The 22955-nt window shown below is 34.4% G+C and overlaps 3 protein-coding genes across 19 annotated transcripts; all 3 read right to left on the minus strand.

Moving 5' to 3' along the window:
- Window positions 1-242: 242 nt before the first annotated feature.
- LOC129795474 (transcription factor Sp2-like) lies at window positions 243-10541 on the minus strand. Of its 16 annotated transcripts, none has more exons than XM_055836775.1 (10): window positions 10342-10508; window positions 7658-7786; window positions 6669-7046; window positions 6339-6594; window positions 4866-5195; window positions 4190-4587; window positions 3934-4116; window positions 2493-3278; window positions 1086-1370; window positions 243-941 (listed from the first exon to the last, which is right to left on the minus strand). In XM_055836775.1, the coding sequence occupies exons 1-10, from the start codon at window positions 10399-10401 to the stop codon at window positions 831-833; spliced, it is 2916 nt and encodes a 971-aa protein (XP_055692750.1). In that variant the 5' UTR covers window positions 10402-10508; the 3' UTR covers window positions 243-830. The 16 variants fall into 16 exon arrangements, with proteins under 16 accessions (XP_055692750.1, XP_055692747.1, XP_055692751.1 ...); XM_055836772.1 differs by having other exon boundaries at window positions 6318-6594; XM_055836776.1 differs by having other exon boundaries at window positions 2505-3278; window positions 6339-6597.
- A 2045-nt stretch (window positions 10542-12586) lies between these two features.
- LOC129795500 (glycerol-3-phosphate dehydrogenase, mitochondrial) lies at window positions 12587-19188 on the minus strand. 2 transcript variants are annotated; one of them, XM_055836843.1, is made up of 10 exons: window positions 18999-19188; window positions 17888-18041; window positions 17201-17467; window positions 16832-16944; window positions 16442-16754; window positions 15821-16367; window positions 15319-15731; window positions 14713-14901; window positions 13917-14018; window positions 12587-13021 (listed from the first exon to the last, which is right to left on the minus strand). In XM_055836843.1, the coding sequence occupies exons 2-10, from the start codon at window positions 17990-17992 to the stop codon at window positions 12887-12889; spliced, it is 2184 nt and encodes a 727-aa protein (XP_055692818.1). In that variant the 5' UTR covers window positions 17993-18041; window positions 18999-19188; the 3' UTR covers window positions 12587-12886. The 2 variants fall into 2 exon arrangements, with proteins under 2 accessions (XP_055692818.1, XP_055692820.1); XM_055836845.1 differs by lacking the exon at window positions 13917-14018 and adding an exon at window positions 14448-14546.
- A 2024-nt stretch (window positions 19189-21212) lies between these two features.
- LOC129795723 (translationally-controlled tumor protein homolog) lies at window positions 21213-22773 on the minus strand. Its single transcript, XM_055837200.1, has 3 exons — window positions 22587-22773; window positions 21899-22157; window positions 21213-21591 (listed from the first exon to the last, which is right to left on the minus strand). Exons 1-3 carry the CDS (start codon window positions 22612-22614, stop codon window positions 21360-21362), a joined length of 519 nt encoding a protein of 172 aa, XP_055693175.1. The 5' UTR covers window positions 22615-22773; the 3' UTR covers window positions 21213-21359.
- Between the last annotated feature and the right edge of the window lie 182 nt (window positions 22774-22955).

Raw genomic sequence — 22955 nt, forward strand, 5'->3', positions numbered from 1 at the left:
CTTTAATTTAATAAATTCAAATTAAATTACACAAACAGACGGAATGGGTAACTCCACCACACTCTCTATCGCGCCTTTAAATTCAATCAACCAGATTGATCAATGTTTGGTCAATTATCGATCAATCTTTTTCATTTCAAGAACTTTTAAATTAAATTAAAAAGTTTCTTCAAGATCTCTGTAGTATTAGTCCTTAAAAGCTCTTTAAGTCGATATTTAAACGATGTACTAAAACCACATTATTTTAAAAATACAACATTTATTTTTCAAAATGAATTTTGCTTACATTATAGATCTTTTTTTTTGTACAGTACCCTTAAAAATCTATTTTTTTTACTATATTCTAAATTACATTACTAATTACCTAAATAACTCTAGTTTATTGAATATTAGTTGTTTGTTATTTTATTCCTATTAGCTAATTTATTTACAAAATATTTCTATTTTTTTATATCGAATACGTCGATTTGTGTGAGATTTTAATAAAAATTGTGTTAGACAAATTAATATTTTTATGACATCATAATATTATATACAATACAACATAGTATACATACCTTATTCTCATTATATAAATTTTCTTAAGAAATAAATCAAGAAATTAATTTGCCTAATAAGTTTTTTTTTTGATAAACTAATTCTTTAACTTTTTTTGTACAGAGTTTTTTTTATCCTTGTCTAAAAGTTCTAAAATATAAATATTTTAATAAAGAAATTTAACAGGAAATTATGCAATAAATCGAGAAGATGGAGAAGATATTTTAGAGCTGCCCAAATGACAATCTCCCTGCAAATGAGGTGAAATGCATTTGATGCAGGCTATCTGAATGCTAGTTACTATTATCTCCCACATCTAGCCCATCATCCGCCCCGAGGATCATCATTTTCTCATCTGAACTATCATTGCTGTCCGATGAGGCTGATTGTGCCGTAGCAGCTTCCTGTAGAGAAGGAAAATTTTTGGTTGTTTAGTCAAACACAAAAATTCCGCAATTTTAGAATTTTCCGCAAGTAAACAAAACTAATCCAAAAAAAAAGGTTGAAAAGGGGAAGAAAATTAAATTAAAAAAATAACAAAATTTTACATTAAAAGCTTGAGATGCGGTAGATGCCACAGGTGAGGAGGTATGAACAGGTGCTGCAGTCCAAATCATTTCATCATTCTCTTCAGCAGCATTTCCCTCCGTCCTGGGTATCATTAATGTCATAATCACCTCACTCTTTCCCTGTTCTCCATCATCCATTTCCACTTTCGTATCTGCCCCCTTGACGCTTCCTGTTTCCTCCTGATAAACCTCCTGCATCATGCCGGAATTCTCTTTCATCCCATTGAATGTTTTCATTTCATCAGATTCATCAAAGAGACCCATCTTTACATTTTTTTTTTCATTTGAAAGTTACCAAAAAAAAAAGAAAATAAAAAGAAAAATAAGCAAAAAAGGCAAAAATCAAATTAAATAAAAATAAACTATTAAAAAGCAACAGGATTTAAAACAGAAAACTAAGAAAAAGGGGGAAAATCATGCTTTTTGAGATATAAGACGTTTCGAGGATTATTTAAAATCTTCATCAGGTATAAAATGAAGGTAAAAAAGTGATTTTTCTTTTACAATTCCCACGATTCCCATTAAAATGTCAAGAAAAATAATTCAAAAGTTTTCTTCATAAAAATATTACGAGTTCTTGATCAATGTTCAAGAAATCTCTTGCAATGCTTTTTATAGGTCTTGACTTTTTTTTTGAATGTTTTAATCATCCCCTTAAGTTAACAGTTATATTTTTGAAAAATAAAATCACAAAGGAGTTCATGCGTGGGCCATGGAAAATTTCCTCATTCACAAAACAATTGTGACCCATTCCATCTTGTGGAGAATCAAAAAACACTGAAGAATCGCGAGAGAAACTTCCCAAAATCTACTAGGATCACATAGAAAAATGCAAAAAAAAGATTGCCAAAAAAAAATCAAATATTGCGACGCCATTTTCAGTTTTTGTCCCTCTAAAAAATGTGTCAAAATGTTTTTTAGAGACTTGTCGTGCGTTTTCCGCGGAGGTTTTTTTCATTTTCAAATTAATAATAAACATTTATTACAAGAAAATTGACACTTTTATTGATTTTTATGCAAAAAAAAAAGTTTTGAAGCATTTTTTAGAGGGAAAAAAAAACTGCAAATGGCGTCGCAATATTTGAGTTTTTGGCAATCTTTATTTGCATTTTTACATGTGATCCCAGTGGATTTTGGGGAGTTTCTCTTGCCATTTTTCAATATTTTTTTTTATTCTCTACAAGATGGAATGGGTTAAAATTGTTCTGCGATAGAAGAAATTTTTACATGGCCCGTGCATGAATTCCTTTCAAGTTATATTTTTAAGTATAAAATCTTGATTAATTATTTAGAGAAAAGTGTTGTGATTTAAAACGTTTTCCATAGAAGAATCTTCTCGCTCAAAAATGCATGAAAAATGAAAAGGAAAGAAGTAAGAAAACTCACATTATGCCTTGCCTTCATATGTGTCCTTATGTGCTTGGACAGATGATCACTCCGCATGAACTTCTTGTTGCATTCGGTGCATTCGAACCTCTTCTCACCCGTGTGCGTCCGCCTGTGACGCTGAAGCTCATCCGAACGTGTGAATCTCTTGCTGCAGTGTGGCCACGAGCAGACAAATGGTCGTTCACCCGTGTGCCACCGTAGATGAGCCCGCAAGTGCGATGTCTTCCCGTAGACTTTATTGCATCCGGGAATGTGGCAGATGTGCTGCTTCTTGCGATCTGTATGGCGTTCACCTTCCGTGCAATTTGGACACGTGCACGCCACTCGTCGTACCCGAGGCTTGGGTACCTCCGTACCCTCCATCACCTTGATATTGACGCTTACGGGAGCGCTGTTGTGGCTCGTGGTACCCGCTGCGCCCGCCGTCGCCGATACCAGCGTGCCCGCGTTTCCCGAACTTTGCTGAATTTCCGCCAATTGCTGTGCTGCCGGTGCTATACCCCCGGCCGTATGTGTTGTAACTGGTGCACTCGATATTAACCACTTTACATCACCACCCCCACTTCCACCGCTCACACTGCCACCACTACTTGTACCACCATGCTGCTGCTGCTGCTGCTCCAATTTCAACTGCTGCGACGGTTGCTCCAACTTCAGTTGCTGCTCCAACTTCAGCTGCGGTGCCAGTGTGAATGTTTGCGGATGAGATGTGGATATCGGAGTGGCCTGCACTGGTGTCAACACATTGGCTCCGCCATTGTTGAGTGCACTTGCCGGAATAACCTAATCGCAGTGCAAAGAAAAATCATTAATTGAATTCATTTCAATTACTACTTGGTTTTCCGGTGTTGGTCACATTTAAAGACTTATGAAGAGTAAGAAAATCACTTTCCGCCGTCTTATGTGCGACGCCATTTTGTGATATTCCTCAAAACACAAAGGTAGGTTTTTCTCAGGATCTACTGGATAGATTTTGATGGGGTAAAAAGCAAATGAAAGAGGAAGGATTAGCGAAGAATGTACCGGAATAGAATTTTGGATTTCGACTCAGAAGTTGAGAAAAGTCAATAAGAATTTTATCTACTTTTTTCAGCTTATGAGTCGAAATTCAAAAATCTGTTCCGGTACATTCGCCGCTAATGCTTCCTCTTACATTTGTTTTTTACCCCATCAAAATCCATCCAGTAGATCCTGAGAAAAACCTACTTTTGTGTTTTGAGGAAAATCTCAAGATGGCGACGGACCTAAGATGACGAAAAGGGATTTTCTTACACTTTAATAATTAGGCTACAAATGTAACCAACATCGGAAAATTAAATTTAAGAAAAACCCCGAGAAAAATTTCAGCATTAAAAATGTGTAAATTCTAATAGCTTTCCCCTTGAAACACTAAAAATTAAAGTTTTTTTTTAAAGAAAAAAATCCTTGAGTAAAGTACCTGAACATTTCCAATTCCAGGAATATGTTGCACAGGGTAGTTGGGCAATTGAATAATCCCACCATTCTGTCGCACCTGCTGAAGTGGCTGTGCAGGTATCACTGTAATCTGCTGCTGCTGCCCCTGTGGGTTTGTAATTGTGATTTGTTGTTGCCCCATTGGTGCTTCCTGACCACTAACCGTCTAAAAAAGTTTAAAATTTTACAAATAATTTTCTTGATAAATCTCAAATTTAATTTCCCTCCTAATCACCTACCTGGACACCTGATGTGGGTACAGACGAGACTTGGGAACTTGAGACAGTTGCAATGTTGGGTGTTGCCTGCTGAACAATAACATTCTGCGGTGGAGCACCACCTTGGCTTGCTTGAAGACCCGCCAAGGGGTTCATTGGGGCCAAATGGATTTGCTGAATTTGCCCACTTGGCGTTATGATGTTCGCAACTTGAGTCATTTGCGGGATAAATTGCATCTGTGGCTGCACAAGTCCTGGCATTGATGATACAAATGACTGCACGGGAACATGCACTGTCTGATAGACTGTCTGCCCGTTGGCAGTTGAGATTGGCACTTGAACGGGAATTGTTTGCGTCATGGTGGGAAATTGGACAACTTGTGGAATACCACCAGCTGGTCGTACTTGAACATTTTGACCTAAAAGAGGGATTAAAAGGAATGAAAATTGTTAATTTTATTTAATTTTCGATGTTTCTACATGAGATTTTCCTTAAATTTTCCGCAGAAAAGAAGGTTTTCTTTGAGAACCCGTAGCACCACGCAATGGACGCTACATGCAACCCCCAAAAGCCACACCATAAACATTTTCAGCTTTCCCAAAATGTGAAATTAGTGTGTGGAAAATGAATCACAAATGCATTTATAGAAAATGATCTCATTCACACCACATTCTCCCATTTAGCACCTCATCATACCTGGCATAAGCCCACTAGCAGCAGCAGCAGATGTTGGTATTTGAATATTAGTGCCTGGAATTGTAATAATCGTTTGTTGTTGCTGCTGTGCCTGTGTCGTTGTAGACTGTTGCGCAGGATTTTGTTGCTGCTGTCGCGTCTGCTGCTGCTGCTGCGTCTGAGCTTGCTGTGTTTGATTCTGCTGCTGTGCCTGCTGTTGCTGCTGCTGCTGCCCACCTATTTGCTGCTGTGTCTGCTGCTGACTCGCCCCCGATGCTGATGCCCCTGCATGATTCCCTAATGGTATTGTTATATTTGTTCCCGGTATTGTTAGTGTAGCTTGTCCACCAGCTGCATGAAAATAAATCCCAGAGTGGGCGAAAAAAGAGTAGCATCACAATCATACCAAAATGTACAAAAAAATGTTTCCATTCAACAATGTCAAAATTAATTAGTTACTGAAGGGATGCATGATCATTGTAAATAACAACATTTATAAAGATAGATTCAGCCGTTTTAAAGGGGGTCTCTTTTGAGAGCTGGGGAAATTAAATGTTTTTTTTTTGTTTTTCTTAAACATGGTTTTCCGATGTTAGTTACATTTGAAGCCTAATTATTGAAGAGTGAGAAAATCACTTTCCTCAAAATACAAAGGTAGGTTTTTCTCAGAATCTACTGGATGGATTTTGATAGGGTAAATAACAAAAGAAAGAGGAAGGATTAGCAAAGAATGTACCGGAATAGATTTTTGAATTTCGACTCAGAAACTGAGAAAATTCAATAAGAATATTTGTCTATTTTTTTTAGTTTCTGAGTCGAAATTTAAAAATTTGTTCCGGTACATTCTCCGCTAATGCTTCCTCTTTCATTTGCTTTTTATCCCATCAAAATCCATCAAGTAGATCCTGAGAAAAACCAACCTTTGTGTTTTAGGGTAGTTCTGTGGAAAAGTCAGAAAATCACTAGATGGCGAAAAGTGATTTTCTTACCCTTCAATAATTAGGCTGAATGATAATGATGATAATGAAATTAAGATTATAAGAGAATAGACTCCTCTAGCTTTTGAACTAACTTTGACATTGTTTGAGGGGTCACCCTTTTAATAACACTGAAGCGTATGTAGAGGATATTAAGACACATAAAATTGCATTTTTTAAAAATAAAATTAAACTTATTCGATTTGTAAAGGAGAATGGTCTAAATTTTTTTAATCAACGAAATATTTAATTTTCATCTCAAAAAAATTATTTTATTTATTTATTTTTCATTTAAAATAAATTTAAACCATTCTCCCATGAGAGTTATGTACAAAATATTACAACTAATGAACTGATAATGAGGGATGTCTCTATGTACATGTGAAAATTATATTTAATTAAAAATTAAACAAAGAAAAAAACACCCACAAAAAAATAAATAATAAAAAATGTGAAAGAAAATAAAATTAAAAGAAAAATGTGATTATATACATACAATCTTTTGGAGAAAAATCACCTGAAGGAAGCTGAACGGGTTGTGACATATTCTGCAGGATGTTTGCGGGTAAAACATTAGCCGGTGCTCGAATGATTTGTCCAGAGGGTGTCAGGAGTGCCTGTTGGCCGTTAATTTGAACAGCCTGTGCCCCGGCAAATTGGGAATTAGCCATGTTGGGAATGAATAGAGCTTCCTGCCCATCCACTGTTAGTGTTTGCATCGGTTGAACCACTTGAAACATCCCATTTGCAGGATTTTGCACCAATTGACTTCCCTGCTGTGAAAGAATATTTTTTCGTTACAAATTATGAGCCATTTTGGAGGAATCTCTTTCACAAAGGACTCAACTTGAATAAACTGCTGGGGCAAACCTTGTAGATTAATTACTTGCGGTTGCACCTGTGGGGATGTTACGAACGTCTTAATTGGTGTCCCCGATGTTGGGGTGGCTGGTGTACCATCAGCAGAGGTCATCGTTTGAACTTGCTGCGGTATAAAATTCTGCAATTGCTGCAATGTAATCACTTGTGGTTGCTGCTGCTGCCCCGGTTGATTCTGAACTTGCTGTACATGCGACTGATTCTGGGCATGCTGCTGCTGAACTTGCGCCACCTGAGCCACCTGGGCTTGCGCTTGAGCCTGCGCTTGGGCCTGAGCCTGCGCTTGAGACTGAACCGTCGACTGGGGCTGTGATGCAGCCATAATGGCGGCATTCAATTCACTACCCTGAAGAATAAATTAAAATGTTTTTTTTTAGAAAAAAAAAATCCTAATTTGAAAGCATTTTAATTTTTCTTACATTATTGGGATCAATTCTGTTAAAAAGATTTTGACCGTTGATTTTTCTTAATAATAGTTCTTTCTTCCATAAAAAAAAACAAAAAATTTGTTATTCCAGAGATATTCAAAGAGTTTTGAATGAAAATTTTCCTTTAAATCTTTTCAAGATTTTTAACAGAATCGACCCCAATTTTACAAAAAATTACAAAAGTATGAGAAAAAATGTTTTATCAACTTATAAAAATTAGTTGAAAAATTAATAAATTGAAGAAGATTAAAAAAAAGTTTGTTTTTCTGAAATTCATAAATGTCCTACAAAATTAATTTCACATTGTGCTGGCAAAAATCAAAAGAATCTTTAAAAAAAAAATGAAAAATTCGCTCATAGAGGTTCGTTTGTTGTGTGGAGGAGTGAGCATAAAAGAAGCAATAAAAGATTTGTTTGGGGGTAAGATGTGTAATGTTTGTGTATCCTACAGAAAAAGATGGTTTGTTTTTTTAAATAAACTATTAAAGAAAAATGGTGGTGAAAGAACATTTTAAGTTCATCCACGGACCTGCAGTCCTTGTGCCTGAAGTTGCGCCACAACTGAAGCACTGACGACTCTCACTTCTTGTCCCGTAGTTATTTGAGCCTCAACAGACTCCATCTTATCAATTTTAGGTTTTTCATCAATTTGGTACCACTGCAATTAAAAAGATATGGTTCTTTTCCAATTTATTTTTTAGGATTTTCTCACAAAAAAAGCTCCAGAATGCTTTTTTCTTTCTTTTTTTTCTTTATGAGAAAAGTTGGAAAATTAAAGAAGAAAAAAAATCTTGAAAATATAGCATAGAAATCTTTCTAAAAGACATTCCTGCAGGGCGTTTTGCATTTAGGAAAAGTAGGATGTGTCTCTATGTAGTTCACCCTTAACTAGGGGGAAAGTGGAAATCCTCTTGTTTGTATAGAATATTTTACATTGTTCCTTTTTTAATCCTCCAGCAACCGAAGCTCGATCCACCCCTTTTTTAATGTAAGCTACATAGCTGATATATCTACATATTTGTTCTCTATAGCAGCTATACTATCGGCAATTAAGAAAAAAAAACTGCCCCTAGCTGGAGCCTATAACTAGAAAGCAGCAAAGGGTGTGTTTGAGGGTGAAATAATCTAAACCCGACCCACTGCATGGGGGAAATAAACGTGGCACAGCTTCGACCCGCCAATTTTGTTTCTATCTCTCTCTCATCCAAGTTTCCACCCTACACCCATCCACCCACATTTCAGCCACCACCTCCCATACATATAACAAATTTTTACTCCCAAAATTAACATTTTGTTAAACCTCCTTTTTCCTCGAAATTTTCTTTTGGAAAAATATAGTAAAATAAATATTTTTTTAAATCTTTTAATAATATTTTATTCTCAAAGAAATATTTCAATTTTTTATTTATCAAAAAATTCTTATTTTTAACATAAAATCTAGTCCAAAATGTTGATGGGAATGAAAATGTGTACAAGGTGGGCAATTAAACATCGGATTGGACTCAATGCGACACGCCTCACAAAGGATGCCGTCACCACCAAATTCAACGCTTGATGTTGGATATATTATCATCACTGTGTACCATCTATATGTTGGAATTGATTCGTTGGCACGCGCACTAAAATCGCAACTGAGAAGAACTTTGATGTTCTTCTCAGTTGAGTATTGCCCGTAGTCCTAGTAAGACGTATTTCTTAGAAAGATCTCTTATACTAACTCAGCATTAACCCTTTAAGAACATCAGAGCACATTCTTCTTGTGCTTTGTGGTTTCCTCTATATAGCTCTCACTCAAAAGACCAGTGAGTGCTTTCCGTCGTTAATTAGAAATTTTGTAAATTCCTTTTTAACATAAAAATTAAAACTTGTCCCATCCCGAGAAGATTTCCATTCATTTTCCTTTTCTTCGTGCAATTTTTCATTCAAAATCTGAGTTAGGTAAAGTTATTTTTGAGGTTAAAAATTAAGAATTTTCTTAAGCTTTCAGTTTTGAAAAAAATGCCCTCAAAACAACTATTTGAATTCTTTTTTTTACATTTTTAAGGTTAGAGAAATTTCCGACTGTGTGCAGCATGTGCAGCATTCAGACGGAAAATAGAAGAAACAGCAAATTTATGCTTTCCAGCAACGTTTCGTCAAATTTATTGGCATCATGAGGCTATAATGGCAGCCAAGCAATCATTCCACCACATAATCCCGGTACAACTGACTTTGTCTATCTGATTGAAAAATCGAACAGCAGCCATTTAATTAACAAAACTGGCAACTGATAGGATTTTTCACACTCACTATCGGTCATAGATCTTACCGATCTTAGAGTTTAAATAAATTTTCTCGTGAGAATTTTTTTCAGGTTAGAATCCAGCATAATATGAGACGATCTAATATTAAATAACCTTTAATTAAGTGAATCTATTTAATATTTAATATACAGTCAGGTCATATCGGATGTACTCTTCTATCTCATTAAAAATAATGAGCAAAATCTTGAAAATAAAAAGATTTCTTAATATTTTGAAAATGATATTTGCGAGCAGTCTGCAAAATGCCACAGCATTCGATTTGGGTATGATTTCTTCAGGCCTCATCGTTGTTGTGTATGTGTGTATTGAAACTTTTCCCTTTTAGAAGCGTTTACAAACGAGACTAACACTATTTCACGTCTGCTTGAACACATTTCAATATGTGAGTAAGAGTGAGATAGATGTACTTATGCTGTGAGAATACTATATATGTATGTATATTGAAAATTTTTTATTCAAGTCAAAAAGATGTTAATTAAATTACATAAAACATCTTTTGGATAGTTTATGAAAAAGGATTTTAGTTTATTGAAGCACTTTTTGCAAATTTCAGGAGAAAAACAAATTCTTGAGAAAGAGAAGAAGTAGAGAAAAAATGAGAAACGTCACTCGGTAGCCTTCTTAGGTTTGAATTTCCAAGAAATAGGTGGTTAAAAGGAAACTTTGGTGTCAGATGTGGGTTAGGTTTGCTTGGAAATTTTAGGGGAGGATTTTGTGTGAAAATGTGATAACGTCGTGAGGTCGAATAATATAATTTCCAATAACCGGGGGAACCGAGCGCCACGGAACTAAGTTGGATAGTTCCCCGCCCATGAGCAATTCGGAACACCCACAAAGAGCGTGGCCTTTTCTCCGCCAAAAACGTGAAAATTTTGTACACAAATCGCACCCCCGCAGTCAAATAACTCACCATCACGGATTCAGACGCTTCTTCCATTTCCAATTCTTGCTTCACATTCACGGATTCCATTATTTTTTCACACAAATTTCACAAATTTTTCCTCATTTTACTTCAATCATTGTGATATCACTTCACGACTATACCATAAAATAAAGCAAGAATCTCGCTTTTTGGTGCTGTTGAACGCCACTCGTATGGTGTCGGCTTGCACCGTGTAGCATCGCCAGCATAATGCTACGCAAACATTCTCTCATTATTCTACATAAAATTTAAATTGATTTAATATTTCTGTTATGAAATTTCAAAATTTCTTCTGAAATAGGGTAATTTTATAAGAAAAAAATAATCTTAGGGGTAGTTAAAAATGCATAAAGCATCAATGAAACTACTTTGTCTAAACATTGAGATAGTGTCATGAAAATGTGTTCAACGGCGTCTGGGCGGCCTCGGCTGGGTAGAGTTGTACAAACGAAGTGGTATTGAATTTACACCTTGCAGGGTGTCTCTTTCCCACCAATGGGGCGTTCTATCGTGCCCTTTCACGTGGCAGCTCTCGAATTCGTTGCAAACAGCCAAGCATTCCAAATACCCTGGCACCGAAAATATGTACATCTTCAACTCTTACCCGCCTCACACGGTTCGAAGGGGGACCGACTCTACGCATCTGCCAAGCCTCAGTCGAGCTACATATGTGTGTGTACGTATGTCGGTTGCTTGACACAAATTTTAAACGTTCAACACATCCATACACATAATGCTTTGGGAGTTCTTCTTGGAAGAGGGAAATTGTAGTACGCTGTGAAAAGGAAAAGCATCGCCTCCTGTGCTAGCAACAAACACACCCCACTAAAGCTTCAGCGAGGACGGAACTCAAGCCTCAGGGGGTGGAAGGCGGAAGATACGACCATCCCTTAAGAATGACTCACCTCCTTTTTTTTTCATCAGAGCAGCAGTGATAGCGCGCGTGGTCCAGTCCACGCGATGTGGGGTTGAATTTTGTGACTAGCCTCTAGGAGGGTGTAGGTTGTGCTGTACTTCCCATCGTGTTGGTATACCTACAATGATGAAACTCTACCACACCGCCTATTCGCATCGTGCTGAATTCTCCTCATGGGGTGGTATTCGCTCAATACAGCGCGCCCTTTATTTTTCACCCTCACGCCACCCCCCTTTTGAATTTTTCCTTCTCCTGTTTGAAATGTTAAGAATTTAATAAAAATTCTTTTTTGGCAAAATCTTTGTTTTATTTCAACGTTTTTTTTTTAAATTACTTAAAAGAACATTATTATTTTTTTAAATTTTTATTTCTAAGAATTAAATTAAGGATGCCCTTTAGAATTTATAGGGGCGTGGCATTCTTTTAGCTTTTAGAAATTAGTTTGATGTCAATAAAAGAATTTTCTTCAAGACTAGTTGGGAGATAAATTCTCACAAAATTCAGGTGTCTGAATGAATTTTTTTTTAAAATTACACAAAATTTTGCGATTGGATGGAGATTAGGGGATACCAAGTTGGTATAGTGTGTGGGAAATTTGTTCAGCCGGCCCACTTTGAATGAGAGAAGCCCACGGCTAGTCGCGTGGCTCCCAATTGGGAGGCGGTGTGTGGTTTCTGATGACTGATGGTGGAAAGTCAACCATCCACCCCATTTCCAGGGTCACCACCCAAAAAGAGGTGGATGGGCGTATTACGCAACTCCCCCTATGTAAGCCTCACTGCCAACGAATCGACCCCCTTGAAAATTGCACAAACCTCTCATTTCCCTCAATATGGGTACCACACCTCCCCCTATATAGAGGGGGACATGCCCAACTAAAAGAAAACCTCAATAGATATTCATTGAAAATTGGGCAGAAAAAGTGAGCACGTAACGAATTTTTTTTTTTACAACATTCTCCTAGAAAGGAGTTTATTCGCCTCAAAAAGAATTTAAGAATCTCCAAAATAACATTATTTTGTTGATTTTCCTAAAAGATTCCAAAAGGGGAAACGCAAAATTTCTTTACAGATTTTAATGTTTTTTTTTATCTTCATTTAAGATTAAGCGCACCTCACTATACTTCAAACGAGGGATCTTTTTCTATACAAAAACGAAAAAACTCCTTTTAAAAATTTGCTCAAAATAATCCGAATATTTTTAACGTTTCTCAATAATATGATTCAAACATTTATTCCCAAAATTTTGTAAATTAAAATAAGAAAAGAAAATTACAAAAATTAGCGACTTTTGCACCCTTTGAAGAAAAAAAAACAATTTCTTTTCAAATAAATATAATTTATTCATTGAATTTGTAAACATATATTCATTAAAATATTGATTACAACATCATATATATAAAAAGAAAAAAAAACATAATAAATTGTCACAAAAATTCGTGATAGGAGAAAGTATTCTAAAGTAATTTAAGAAACTTTTCCAATGAATTCTTAAGTACAAATAAAATGTTAATTTATTCCATTTTTTTTAGAATACTTTCTCCTTGTCATTTGTTCGAAAATATTTCGATGTGGGATTGACTGATTGTTTTTTTTTTTTTTGCCTTTTTCTGCTTCCTTAGAGTCCACCACCTGACCTCTCGACACTAATCTTTGTCTTGAGTTTCTCCTTTTCATGATGCTCTTCCTCAAGTTCCGCCATCCTGGCAAATCTCGAATAAGCCACATTTCCTGATTTTATGGCTGACATCATCTAATTAATAAATAAATTCGCATCTTAGCTTAATTTTATTTTTGACTAATTTTAGAATTTAATTTATATCAACGTGCCAATATTCTGTTAAAATGGTTATAGGATAAGTAAAATTAATTCAATCATGCTCATGAAACATTATAATTTGTTTTTTTTTATTTAAAAAAAATCAGCAAAATAAAATTTCTTTATGAGAGCTTTATGCTCACAGCCTGTATATTGGTTTATTAATGAGCATGATTCTAAATGATAATTGGACGAATGAATCACAAGAAAAAAGAAAATTCGAAGCAAAAGCTAAACAATATCCTGTAAATATATTGAGAGAAAATTGTTAATTAAAATTGAATGTTTCAATTTGAATATTTCGTGGAAATTTATTTAAATTTTCCTTAGTATAAACTTATTCTATTCTTCTATTCATCTGATTGAAAATATCTTTCTTAATATATTTAGAATATTACGTGTTTAGAATTTTTTTTTATTCTTGTAGAAGAGTTGAAATATATAAGGCAATGTAAAATGTTATGTGAAATGCACATGCATATGATGAGTTAAAGTGTGAAATTCTGCATTAAAAAGGCACACACGCGTTATCCTTATCCCCCCACCACATTCCCCCAAAAGAACTTCTAGTTGTATCATTATTATTTACCCAAAAAAATATCAAACTCTAGAAAATAAATAAATAAATAAAAAGTCAAAAGAAAATTAAGGATAAAATAATAAAACACAAAATTCCCAATTGAAAAAAAAATTGTATAAGTGAGTGAGTTATGTAGGTAATTTCACCAATGAATAAGATAAAAAAGTGTGGAAAGATAGGTAACATTTATGAGAGAATTTATATGAAAAAAAATTCAGGAAATAGGGGAGTCTGGAGAAACTTTCGAACCTGCAAATATTCATCCAGTTCCACTTGACCATTCATATTTGTATCAATTTCACGTAGAATTTCATGCAATTCCTCTCCAGGGATATCAGCTTCCCCAAAGTGCTGTCCAAAGTTGTGCAAAATGCGTGGAAATAATTTTTTTGTTGGAATTTTCAGTTGAGAAAAGAAAATTGAATAAAGAAAGAAAGAAGATTGCAATTAAAATTTCCGCAATTTCTCTGAAGGTGTTTGAACAAAATTGTTCCTTTTGGAGTTTCTTAAGAGATCTTTGGGTTCTTTATAAGGTAAATTGAAGAGGAGGGAAGAAAGTTATTCTATATAGATAAATAATTTTAGTTTTGTTAAAATTTTATCTGTATAAAAGGCCAAAGGCACCAATCGAAGCATTATTTATTCCCTTTTTGTACATACTGGTGTGGAGTTTGCAACCTCTAAGAATCACGATAAAATAGCACAACGCAGTTTGCAGATGACAACAATGCTGGATGATACTTTGGCATAATATATTCAATTTTTTTCAATATAATTTACCTGAAGATAATCCGACAATTCCAATCGTCCATTGTATGCCACATCGAGTTCACTTAATATATTGTGCATATCATCTGAGTTCAACTTGGTACCTGATTTCTATATTTAGCAATTAATTTTTTTTGTTTTTTCTTCATTCAACAATTTCAAAGAAATAAAATTCTTCCCCTCAACATTAAAATAATATTTATCAAGAAACTTTTTTCTTCTTGGAAAAATAAATTAGGAAAAATAGAGAAAGTTGCAAAAAAGAACAGAAACTTACCTTGAGTCCTCTTCTTATATCATTAATTGATACATATCCCTTATTTTCTTTATCAATTATCTGGAAACGTTTAATGTACATCTGAATTTCCTCCTTGGTCAAATTAATTGGAATCTTATCCCTCGATGCACGATTAACCAACATTCCCATTTCATTTGCTAAGAAATCACTTGCAGCTTTAAGTTGTTTCTAAAAAAAAAGAAAGATAGAAATATTAGAAAAGTAATTTAATTAATTCTTAAAGTAATTTATTCATTTCAATTAGTGACGTCATTTTTTTCATTTTTTAGTAAATCTCTTTCGACTTTTTTTCAGCTGCGATTTCATATTTTTTTAAAATTTTTTTTACAAAATTACGTATGAATGAGGGATTTTTTTTTAATACAAAACGAATAAACTCCTTTAGTTGAATTATGAATTTAAATTTTTCCATATCAATAATTTTCTTTTGTGATTAAGATGAATTATTTTATATTTTTTGTTGATTTTTTAATTGGAGTTTTAACTAAAAAAAAGTTTTAACACGTACAAAAATGAATAGACTCCTTCACTTTAAATAAATCTAATCAGTGAACCGAATAAAAAAGAATTCAGGTGGCTTCTTACCTGTTGCTCCTCCTTTGACCATTTAAGTTCTTCAGCCATAATGTCCACAATTCCGGGCAAGGCTTCCTGGGCAGCTTGTACATTGAGGAAGGCAAGACGCAAACGTCTTGCAATCATATCAATGGCAGTGCAAGCATATTCACGCACCCCATAGCGAATTTCAGCATCAATATATGGGAATTCGGGGTGCATCTTTTTACCAATAATTGGCCATCGTTTACCAGTGATTGCGGCCAATTTTGCAACGGCAAATGCACGATCCCCATATGATTTAGCCAAATGTTGGGCCACTTCACAGTCCAATCCGAAATCTTGCACCAGACGAATGTACATTGTTGGTGTCCATCCGTGGGCACCTTCAATGAGGAGTCCATCAGTTTGGCATTCCTCACTCTCAGGCTTAAGTCCACAAGCTGCATAAGAGATCGTTAATTTAAATATTAATTTGGAGGAATTGAAAAGAAAATAAATTTAAGAATTATTAATTAATTAAATTTGATACCTTTTATTGCTGCATCAATGGTATGACTTGCCATGGCACGATAAGTTGTCCACTTGCCACCTGCAATTGTAACTAAATTGGATGGGCTAACGTGTACAATGTGATTGCGTGCAAGTGATTGTGTGTCTTCTTTGTTTGGATCTGAGACAAGTGGACGAATACCGCTCCAGGCGCTCAAGACATCACCACGACGTACCTCAACGTCCTTATTTAGGTAGTTCTTAATTTCAGTTAGGATAAATTGAATTTCATCTTCAGTGGGTTTGGGATTGTGCGTCACATCGCATGGCAAGTCCGTTGTCCCGGCAATTGTCTGCCTTTGCCAGGGTAGGAAGAAGATAACACGACCATCTGATGTTGATGGATCAAGCAGACCCATCTGATCGGGACTGTAGTATCCAGGTAAAACAATGTGAACACCTGAACTTGGGCAGCAGATTCCTTTAACATTTGGATCATCCATCTTACGAATATGATCTGTGAAGGGCCCCGTTGCATTAATTATGCATTTTGCCTTGATTGTCCATTCTTTGTTTGTAATACAATCCTAATTTTAGAAGAAAGTTAATTTTGAATTATTTCTTAGATTTAAATCTTAAAAAAAATTAGAAGACTTCTTACTTTAACTTTGGCACCACACAAAACATCCTTTCCTGACGCATCCTTCTTCTTGAAAAGTTCAGTGACTTGAACGTGATTGCAGACAGCAGCACCATGCCTGGCTGCTGTCAATGCAATGGCTAAATTCATACGGGCATCGTCTTGTTGGCCATCATAGTAAACAATGGCACCGCATAGCTTTTCACCTTTGAGCATAGGGAAGAGCTCCAATGCATCTTTCTTCGAGAGATAATACGATGTCTTAACGTTCCTATCTCCAGCCACAAAGTCATAAGCCTTAATACCGACCCAATAGTAAGGTACTTGCCACCACCTGTTGAAATTCGAAAGAAAAAACGAATTATTTTGTAAGAAAAACTTTAAGAATAATTTTTTTAAGCAAATACTAACTTGTAAACCGGCAGCATGATGGGCAATGGGTGGGTCAAGTGTGGTGCTGATTGCAACATTGAAGCACGTTCATGCAGAGCCTCTTTTACCATCTTATACTGCTCAAAATCCAACTAAAAATTACGAAGAAGATAACGTATTAAAATATAACTTTTTTTAAATTAATTTAAACACTAAACATTAAAAAATCGACAAATTTTCAAAGCACAATCATTTGAAAAAAAATTGGATGGTAAAATCCCACTCTCTTGCTCTCTAGTCTAGAGTCTATACTAAAAAAAAATATACAGAATAAATTAATTACTACACTTGCACAATAAAATACAATAATTATAAACATATCCTAAAGATAGTGAAAAGGGACCTTACCCCAAGAATAGCTTTCTGTAAGTATCTAACGCCACCATGGATGAGTTTTGTTGATCTCGATGATGTACCACTGGCAAAATCATCTGCTTCCACAAGAGCTGTCTTGAGACCACGTGTAACAGCATCAAGGGCACATCCAGCTCCCGTGGCACCACCGCCAATAATTAAAACATCAAATTCCTCTCCACTTTGGAGCTTTGCAACTTGTTCCCCACGCAACGGAAGGGGTCTCTTGGCTCTTTTCATTGCTTTCGCAGCCATTTGAACCTGGAAAAAAATTGCATTTTATTCGCTATTTTCTAATAAAAAATAAACGAAGTTTTTTTTTTTAATATTTTCCTAACCCTTTCATTAAGAGGAGATATTTATTTTATCTCTTGTATAAATTCTTTATGATGATTGATTAAATCAATCTTCAAGGATCGTCCTTTTGTAATCGTTTCATTAGTCCCAATCTCTCCTACTCATAATTTATTCTACACGCTGCTCTCAACTAAATCTCTGATTAATGAGGGTATTAACCAAGCTAATCTACACACATAATATAATTTATATATTTGCCTCAATAAGATAGAGTCCACGCGAGACAAAATAAACAAACACAAATCCGTGAATTACATCACAAGTTCCGCAGATTTGATCATGATCGCCAGTCACAAAAAAAAATTCACGAGGTCATCATCTCACCTTGTATGGTGAATCATTTTGATTGTTGAATGCCCAGGCAGCCAGTGCAGTACCAGTACACAGTCCTACAGCCGTTACACCGAATTTACCAAATCTTGATGCCATTTTTTCGATTTTTCACCTTTTTCGCAAAAATTTGTGCACAAAAAGAAATCTGAAATGATCACAGAAAAAAACGGTTGAAGTTTATTCACACGAGACATTTAAATTTAAACATCCTAGACTACATATGATGTGCGAGTATGATAAATAAAATGCGTGGGAGTGAAAGTTTATACTGCAAGAAATTCTTGATCATCATTCGGCACAATAATAGAATGTTTTGTACATGTGTAACAACATAGAACATATTTTCCTGAATTCTCAGGAGTATATTGAGTGTTGAAGAAGCGGTGGAAGAGCTACCTAGTTATATGTAACTATATATAGATCAACAAAATCTTTTTTGAATATAAAAAAAAACTTACACTTGACCTATGAAGGTGAATGGATTTAGAGAGAGAGAGTCATATCAGAGAAGTTATTATATGCTTTGTTTAGTTTACTATCGCGTTCTGTTTGCCGATAAGCACCGGCATGTCTCTACAATTTCTTTTAAGCACATTACATACACCAACAAGTGTGCAAGAAGTGTGCCCGATATGAGTGAGAAATTAGGGAATTTATTTAAAGAAATTTGGCACCGAATCAATGGAGGGTTGTGCATCCGCGTAATCCACTTTGTACCAGACACCGAAAACTCAAATATAATTTACAACTCCCCCCTCTTATCTATGCTAACGTGCTTAATACCCAATCTTCCATCCATTAATGATGATGTCATTTTTCTACACACCGCCTATTTCCGCGAAAAAAAATCATCATTCACAAATTCCGTGTAAGATTTTGTCGTAGAGAGATCATGTAAAAATGCAATTGAATGCACTGCATGAAGGATCAATTGGCAAATGCTGCGTTATGTAATTGAGTGTAGCAGGTGAGATTGGGAGAAGGTCATACACATTTTTTTTTCACTTGAATGAATTTAGATTAAATTGAAAGAAAAACTAGATTTTTCATCACAACACTTAATTTTTTTTATTCACTCCTTCCACCCACATTGTCCTTTTACCTGAAAGAATTACTCCACTATGTATGGATCCCCAATTAATTCGTGCACACACTGATCACCAGTTCGATCGAAGAGATTAAGAAATTCGATTGCACAAGAATTACATTTGCCAATTGTCTCTGAAATCTTCACAGTTCGCACACTAAATGACGACTTGTGTGCACTCTAAACGTTCTCTTGCTCAACTGCCGCCAAGTGTTTTAGCGCGAGACCACGCGAATGATCACGACTTGGACTATTGTACATTATATGATGTGTAGTTACTACATATACCTAGCTATATATAATTACTACACATATGTATGTATGTAGTAAGAGACCGACAACGAAAAAAAAAATCACAGCTGAAATACATGTGAGGAAATAGAATTGTGTTCAATATCTTGATTACTTATCTATCTTCTTATGTATATAATTCTACTACATACATTATGTAGCGCTATGTATGTATGTAATGTTGTATATAGAATGTGAATCATGACGATCATGCTTAAGAATTTTTTTTAACATCAATTTATATTTTTTCTTAGCAATTAGAGATCCTTTAATTAAATAAATTAGCAAAAAAAATAGTTTGAAGAAATATTAAAGAAATAAAGACGGAATGTAGCTCTTTAAAGGCTTTAACCCTTTTAGGATTTTATTAATAAATTTATTTTTTTTTTGTATCTTTGACATTGAAGAATTCTTGATAAAAAAAAATCTCAATTCCTTTTTATTTGTGTTTTCCTTCCCAAATGATTCTGTGCATCCTTTAGGTTTGTTCTCTTGTAATTGTAAGTCACAAATCATACTCCTGGAATATTTAAAATCATATATTAAGCAAAAAATGAATAAATAATAAATTTGGAAAAATAATCCAAAAAAAAATTGTGAGAAGAAATCCTTCTATTGATCCGTCAAAGGGTTTACTATTTTATAACACTGTATTAGGCGTTTAAATAAATCCTCAAAGGCCTCTAAGGTATAATAGGTCTAAAGAAGTTCTTCTGGGCAAATGTCTTTCTAAGGATATCCTAAAGACTTTCTGGTTTTGGTCAAAAATATAAATTAGGAGCTGATTTTCTTCTGATAGAATTTTTTAAGAAAAAATTCCCCGGAAGCTATTTGCCTTAAAAACTTTAGATTAAAAAAAACTTTTTTTCATTAAAATATCTGAAAAAATTAGAATTTTTAGGTAAAAACTCGCATTCCTTAGGAATACCCTTTAAACCTTTTTGTTTTGATACACCCTATTGCTTAGAAAATCTTTAAATTTATGATGAATTGTGATAATTTTTTTTTTTCAATTAATTCTCATAGTTAGAAAATTCCTCTAATCTAGAAATCTATTTTTTTATTCTTAAAAAAATATTTTTTTTTAATATTTAAAAGAAGTTCTGGATTAAGAAGAAAATGAAGGCAGAAGATTCCTTAAAATTAAATTAGTATAAGACGTTATTTTTTAATTTTGTTTTTTTTTTCAATAGCAGATATTTACTCTTTTTTAAAAAAAAATCACCTTTTCAGTTTCAATTTGGATGATTAAAAGAATAAAAAGAGAAAATTGTAAACATTAAGCACACACACACCTGTACAATCCTCTACTCTAGTTCTAAGTATGTACTTACCTATATTAATTTCCGTAAATGTTTTCCAATAAACCCTTCAAAAAATTATTATTGTAGAAGTATTTAAACATAATAAAACATTCTTGTTTCTTCTAAAAAAAATTTCCTAATTTTTAGTAACGTTTCGAATTTTTTTTTTTGCCTGAGAAATGACCTTGCAAGGACTTTTACTTTGATATGTTGGAGGCAGAATGTCAAGGATCTGTCAGAATAAGGACGCAAGCGCAAATGATCCCAATTTGTGGGTCCCATCAAACAATTTATTCTCCAACAATATTATAAGAAAATTCTGTGGAAAGCTAATTTTAAAATTTTTCTTCTACTTCGAGGAATTTTGTAGGGAAAACCGGAGCTAAGGTAGCTTTTATTTCGATGTGAAACTCATAATTTTTTATGTTGTTTCTATGCAGTTACCATACTTTTCCATGGGAGAGGCGGACAATAAAAAAAAGGAAAATAAAACAACTTTTTTTTTAAGATATAATTTCGCAACTTTCTTCATTTAAAATATAATTTACAAATTAGCCTATAAGTTTTTTTTTTCTTTAAAATGTGTTTTCTTTCCCGGAAAAGTTTCTGACTTTACACAGTGAAAAATAAAGCATTTTGTTGTTATTTAGAGATATCTTGTGGCATTGTCAATAAGATAATTTGTTTGTAATGGTGTTAATCTCAAAAATAAAGAAAAAAATGAACAGAAGAATCTCCGAGGAATGAAGGCTGTTGAAAAAAAAATTGCGTGTGGTACATCTTAAAATTTCTCCTCTTCCAAACCGTGCTTGAAGAACATCAAAATGGGAACGGAATCGCCATCGATATCGCGATATTCCATCATTGCCACCATTCCGTCGCAGTCCATTGATTCACCCGTGAAGAATTGCAGCTCCTTAAATCGCCCCAGGATATCTTTCATGGCTTTATTCATGTTATTTTTGAAGGTGTCCACTTGGTCCGGGTGCTTCTCTTGCAATTTCTCAATCAATCTGTTTTTTTAAAAAAATATATATTAATGAGTTCCTAACGGAACAGATCATAAAAGAAGTAATGGAAAAAACTTTCAAAAGATGCTAAAAAATAAATTGTTTGAAATTACAGGTAATGATGGAAACATAGTAGAGCGTTTCAATCACTGTTTTTAAAGACAATTTTACTTTTGCACACATTTGGTTACTCAAACACCTAATTAAGCACCCATACACGTGGGTTGCTTCATCAGCGTTCGAGGCGTAGATGGTGCATAAAACATAAAACATAAACATAAAGCACATGTGTCCTCTAGCAACAACTTACTTCTTCATGTAGTCCTTGAGGTAGAGGGTGTAGGATTTCTTATCACCAAAGGCAAATGTTTCGCAGAGACGGTGATTGAGAACGACGTCAACGCCACTTTCAACTGCCTCATCGGTACCCTCATCGGCTTCCTCTGCGGACGGATTGAAGCCATCAATAGCAATGTCTCCATGCTTCCTTGTGACTAACTTTCCGGTGACTTCGTAAATTACTTCATCAACTAATTTAACTTTATACGTGTCCGAGAACATCTCGTCACCTACAAAAAAAATTTTTTTCAATGAGTAATGCATTCAAAATCTCAATTCTTGCAAAAAAAAAAGCGCCACATGCCAACACATTGCATCGGCTTCATTTGCAGAGAATTTCGTGAAAAGTCGGGTAAAGCCAAAAATGACAACGAATATCCGGAAGCACCTAACCTCACATTTAAGCATAAATTAATGTAAAATCATGAAAAAAGTCTAAAAACTGCATAGTTTATATTCTAATCAATCACTAATTGCAAAATAAAGTAAGATTAATTGAAGATTTGAAGAAGAAAAGCCCAAATTGTGGTATAAACTTGCAGACTTCCTCCCCTGAACTTGACCTCAATTCTTTTTCACTTTTTTCACATTTTCCCAAGCATTTTCCACCAAATTTTCAATATAAAACAAAACATTAGATGAATATAAAGCGATTTTACCTGTAATGATATCCTTGTAGATCTTCATTTTGGAATTTGGAGCTAATATCTAATCCACGCGTACACACGGTATGGACTTCTCGATGAAAAAGGAAGAGTACCCAGTAAAACAAGTTCAAGTGACACAAACCCACGAACCGTCATCACCTATGACCCTTTATTCAAGCGATCATGACTATTTGACGATATCCTACGAAATGTCCATGGGAGAAATAAGAAATTTCATAAGACATTTTTCTTTAAGATAATTCTAACGTTATTTTTTGAGAAAAAATTTTTTTTTTGTTGAAAATATAGTAAATTCCAAGTTCTCTATTTCAATAACGGTATAATCTTACCTTGTGAAAACAATGAAGTTGTGTTGAGTAA

Source organism: Lutzomyia longipalpis, chromosome 4 (genome assembly GCF_024334085.1).
Source record: "Lutzomyia longipalpis isolate SR_M1_2022 chromosome 4, ASM2433408v1".
Lineage (NCBI taxonomy): Eukaryota > Metazoa > Arthropoda > Insecta > Diptera > Psychodidae > Lutzomyia > Lutzomyia longipalpis.

Coding starts and splice junctions, on each gene's coding strand:
- LOC129795474 (XM_055836771.1), bottom strand. CDS start 10,401: ATGGAATCCGTGAATGTGAAGCAAGAATTGGAAATGGAAGAAGCGTCT. Junction 6,598..6,668: donor TGCCCCAGCAGTTTATTCAA/GTTGAGTCCTTT, acceptor ATTCTTTCACAG/CAGGGAAGTCAATTGGTGCA. Junction 942..1,085: donor CCGCATCTCAAGCTTTTAAT/GTAAAATTTTGT, acceptor CCTTCTCTACAG/GAAGCTGCTACGGCACAATC.
- LOC129795500 (XM_055836843.1), bottom strand. CDS start 17,992: ATGGCATCAAGATTTGGTAAATTCGGTGTAACGGCTGTAGGACTGTGT. Junction 15,732..15,820: donor CATTGATGCAGCAATAAAAG/GTATCAAATTTA, acceptor TCTCTTATGCAG/CTTGTGGACTTAAGCCTGAG. Junction 13,022..13,916: donor AACTGGATGAATATTTGCAG/GTTCGAAAGTTT, acceptor TTTATTAATTAG/ATGATGTCAGCCATAAAATC.
- LOC129795723 (XM_055837200.1), bottom strand. CDS start 22,614: ATGAAGATCTACAAGGATATCATTACAG. Junction 22,158..22,586: donor CTACAAGGATATCATTACAG/GTAAAATCGCTT, acceptor TTTTTTTTGTAG/GTGACGAGATGTTCTCGGAC. Junction 21,592..21,898: donor CTCAAGGACTACATGAAGAA/GTAAGTTGTTGC, acceptor TTAAAAAAACAG/ATTGATTGAGAAATTGCAAG.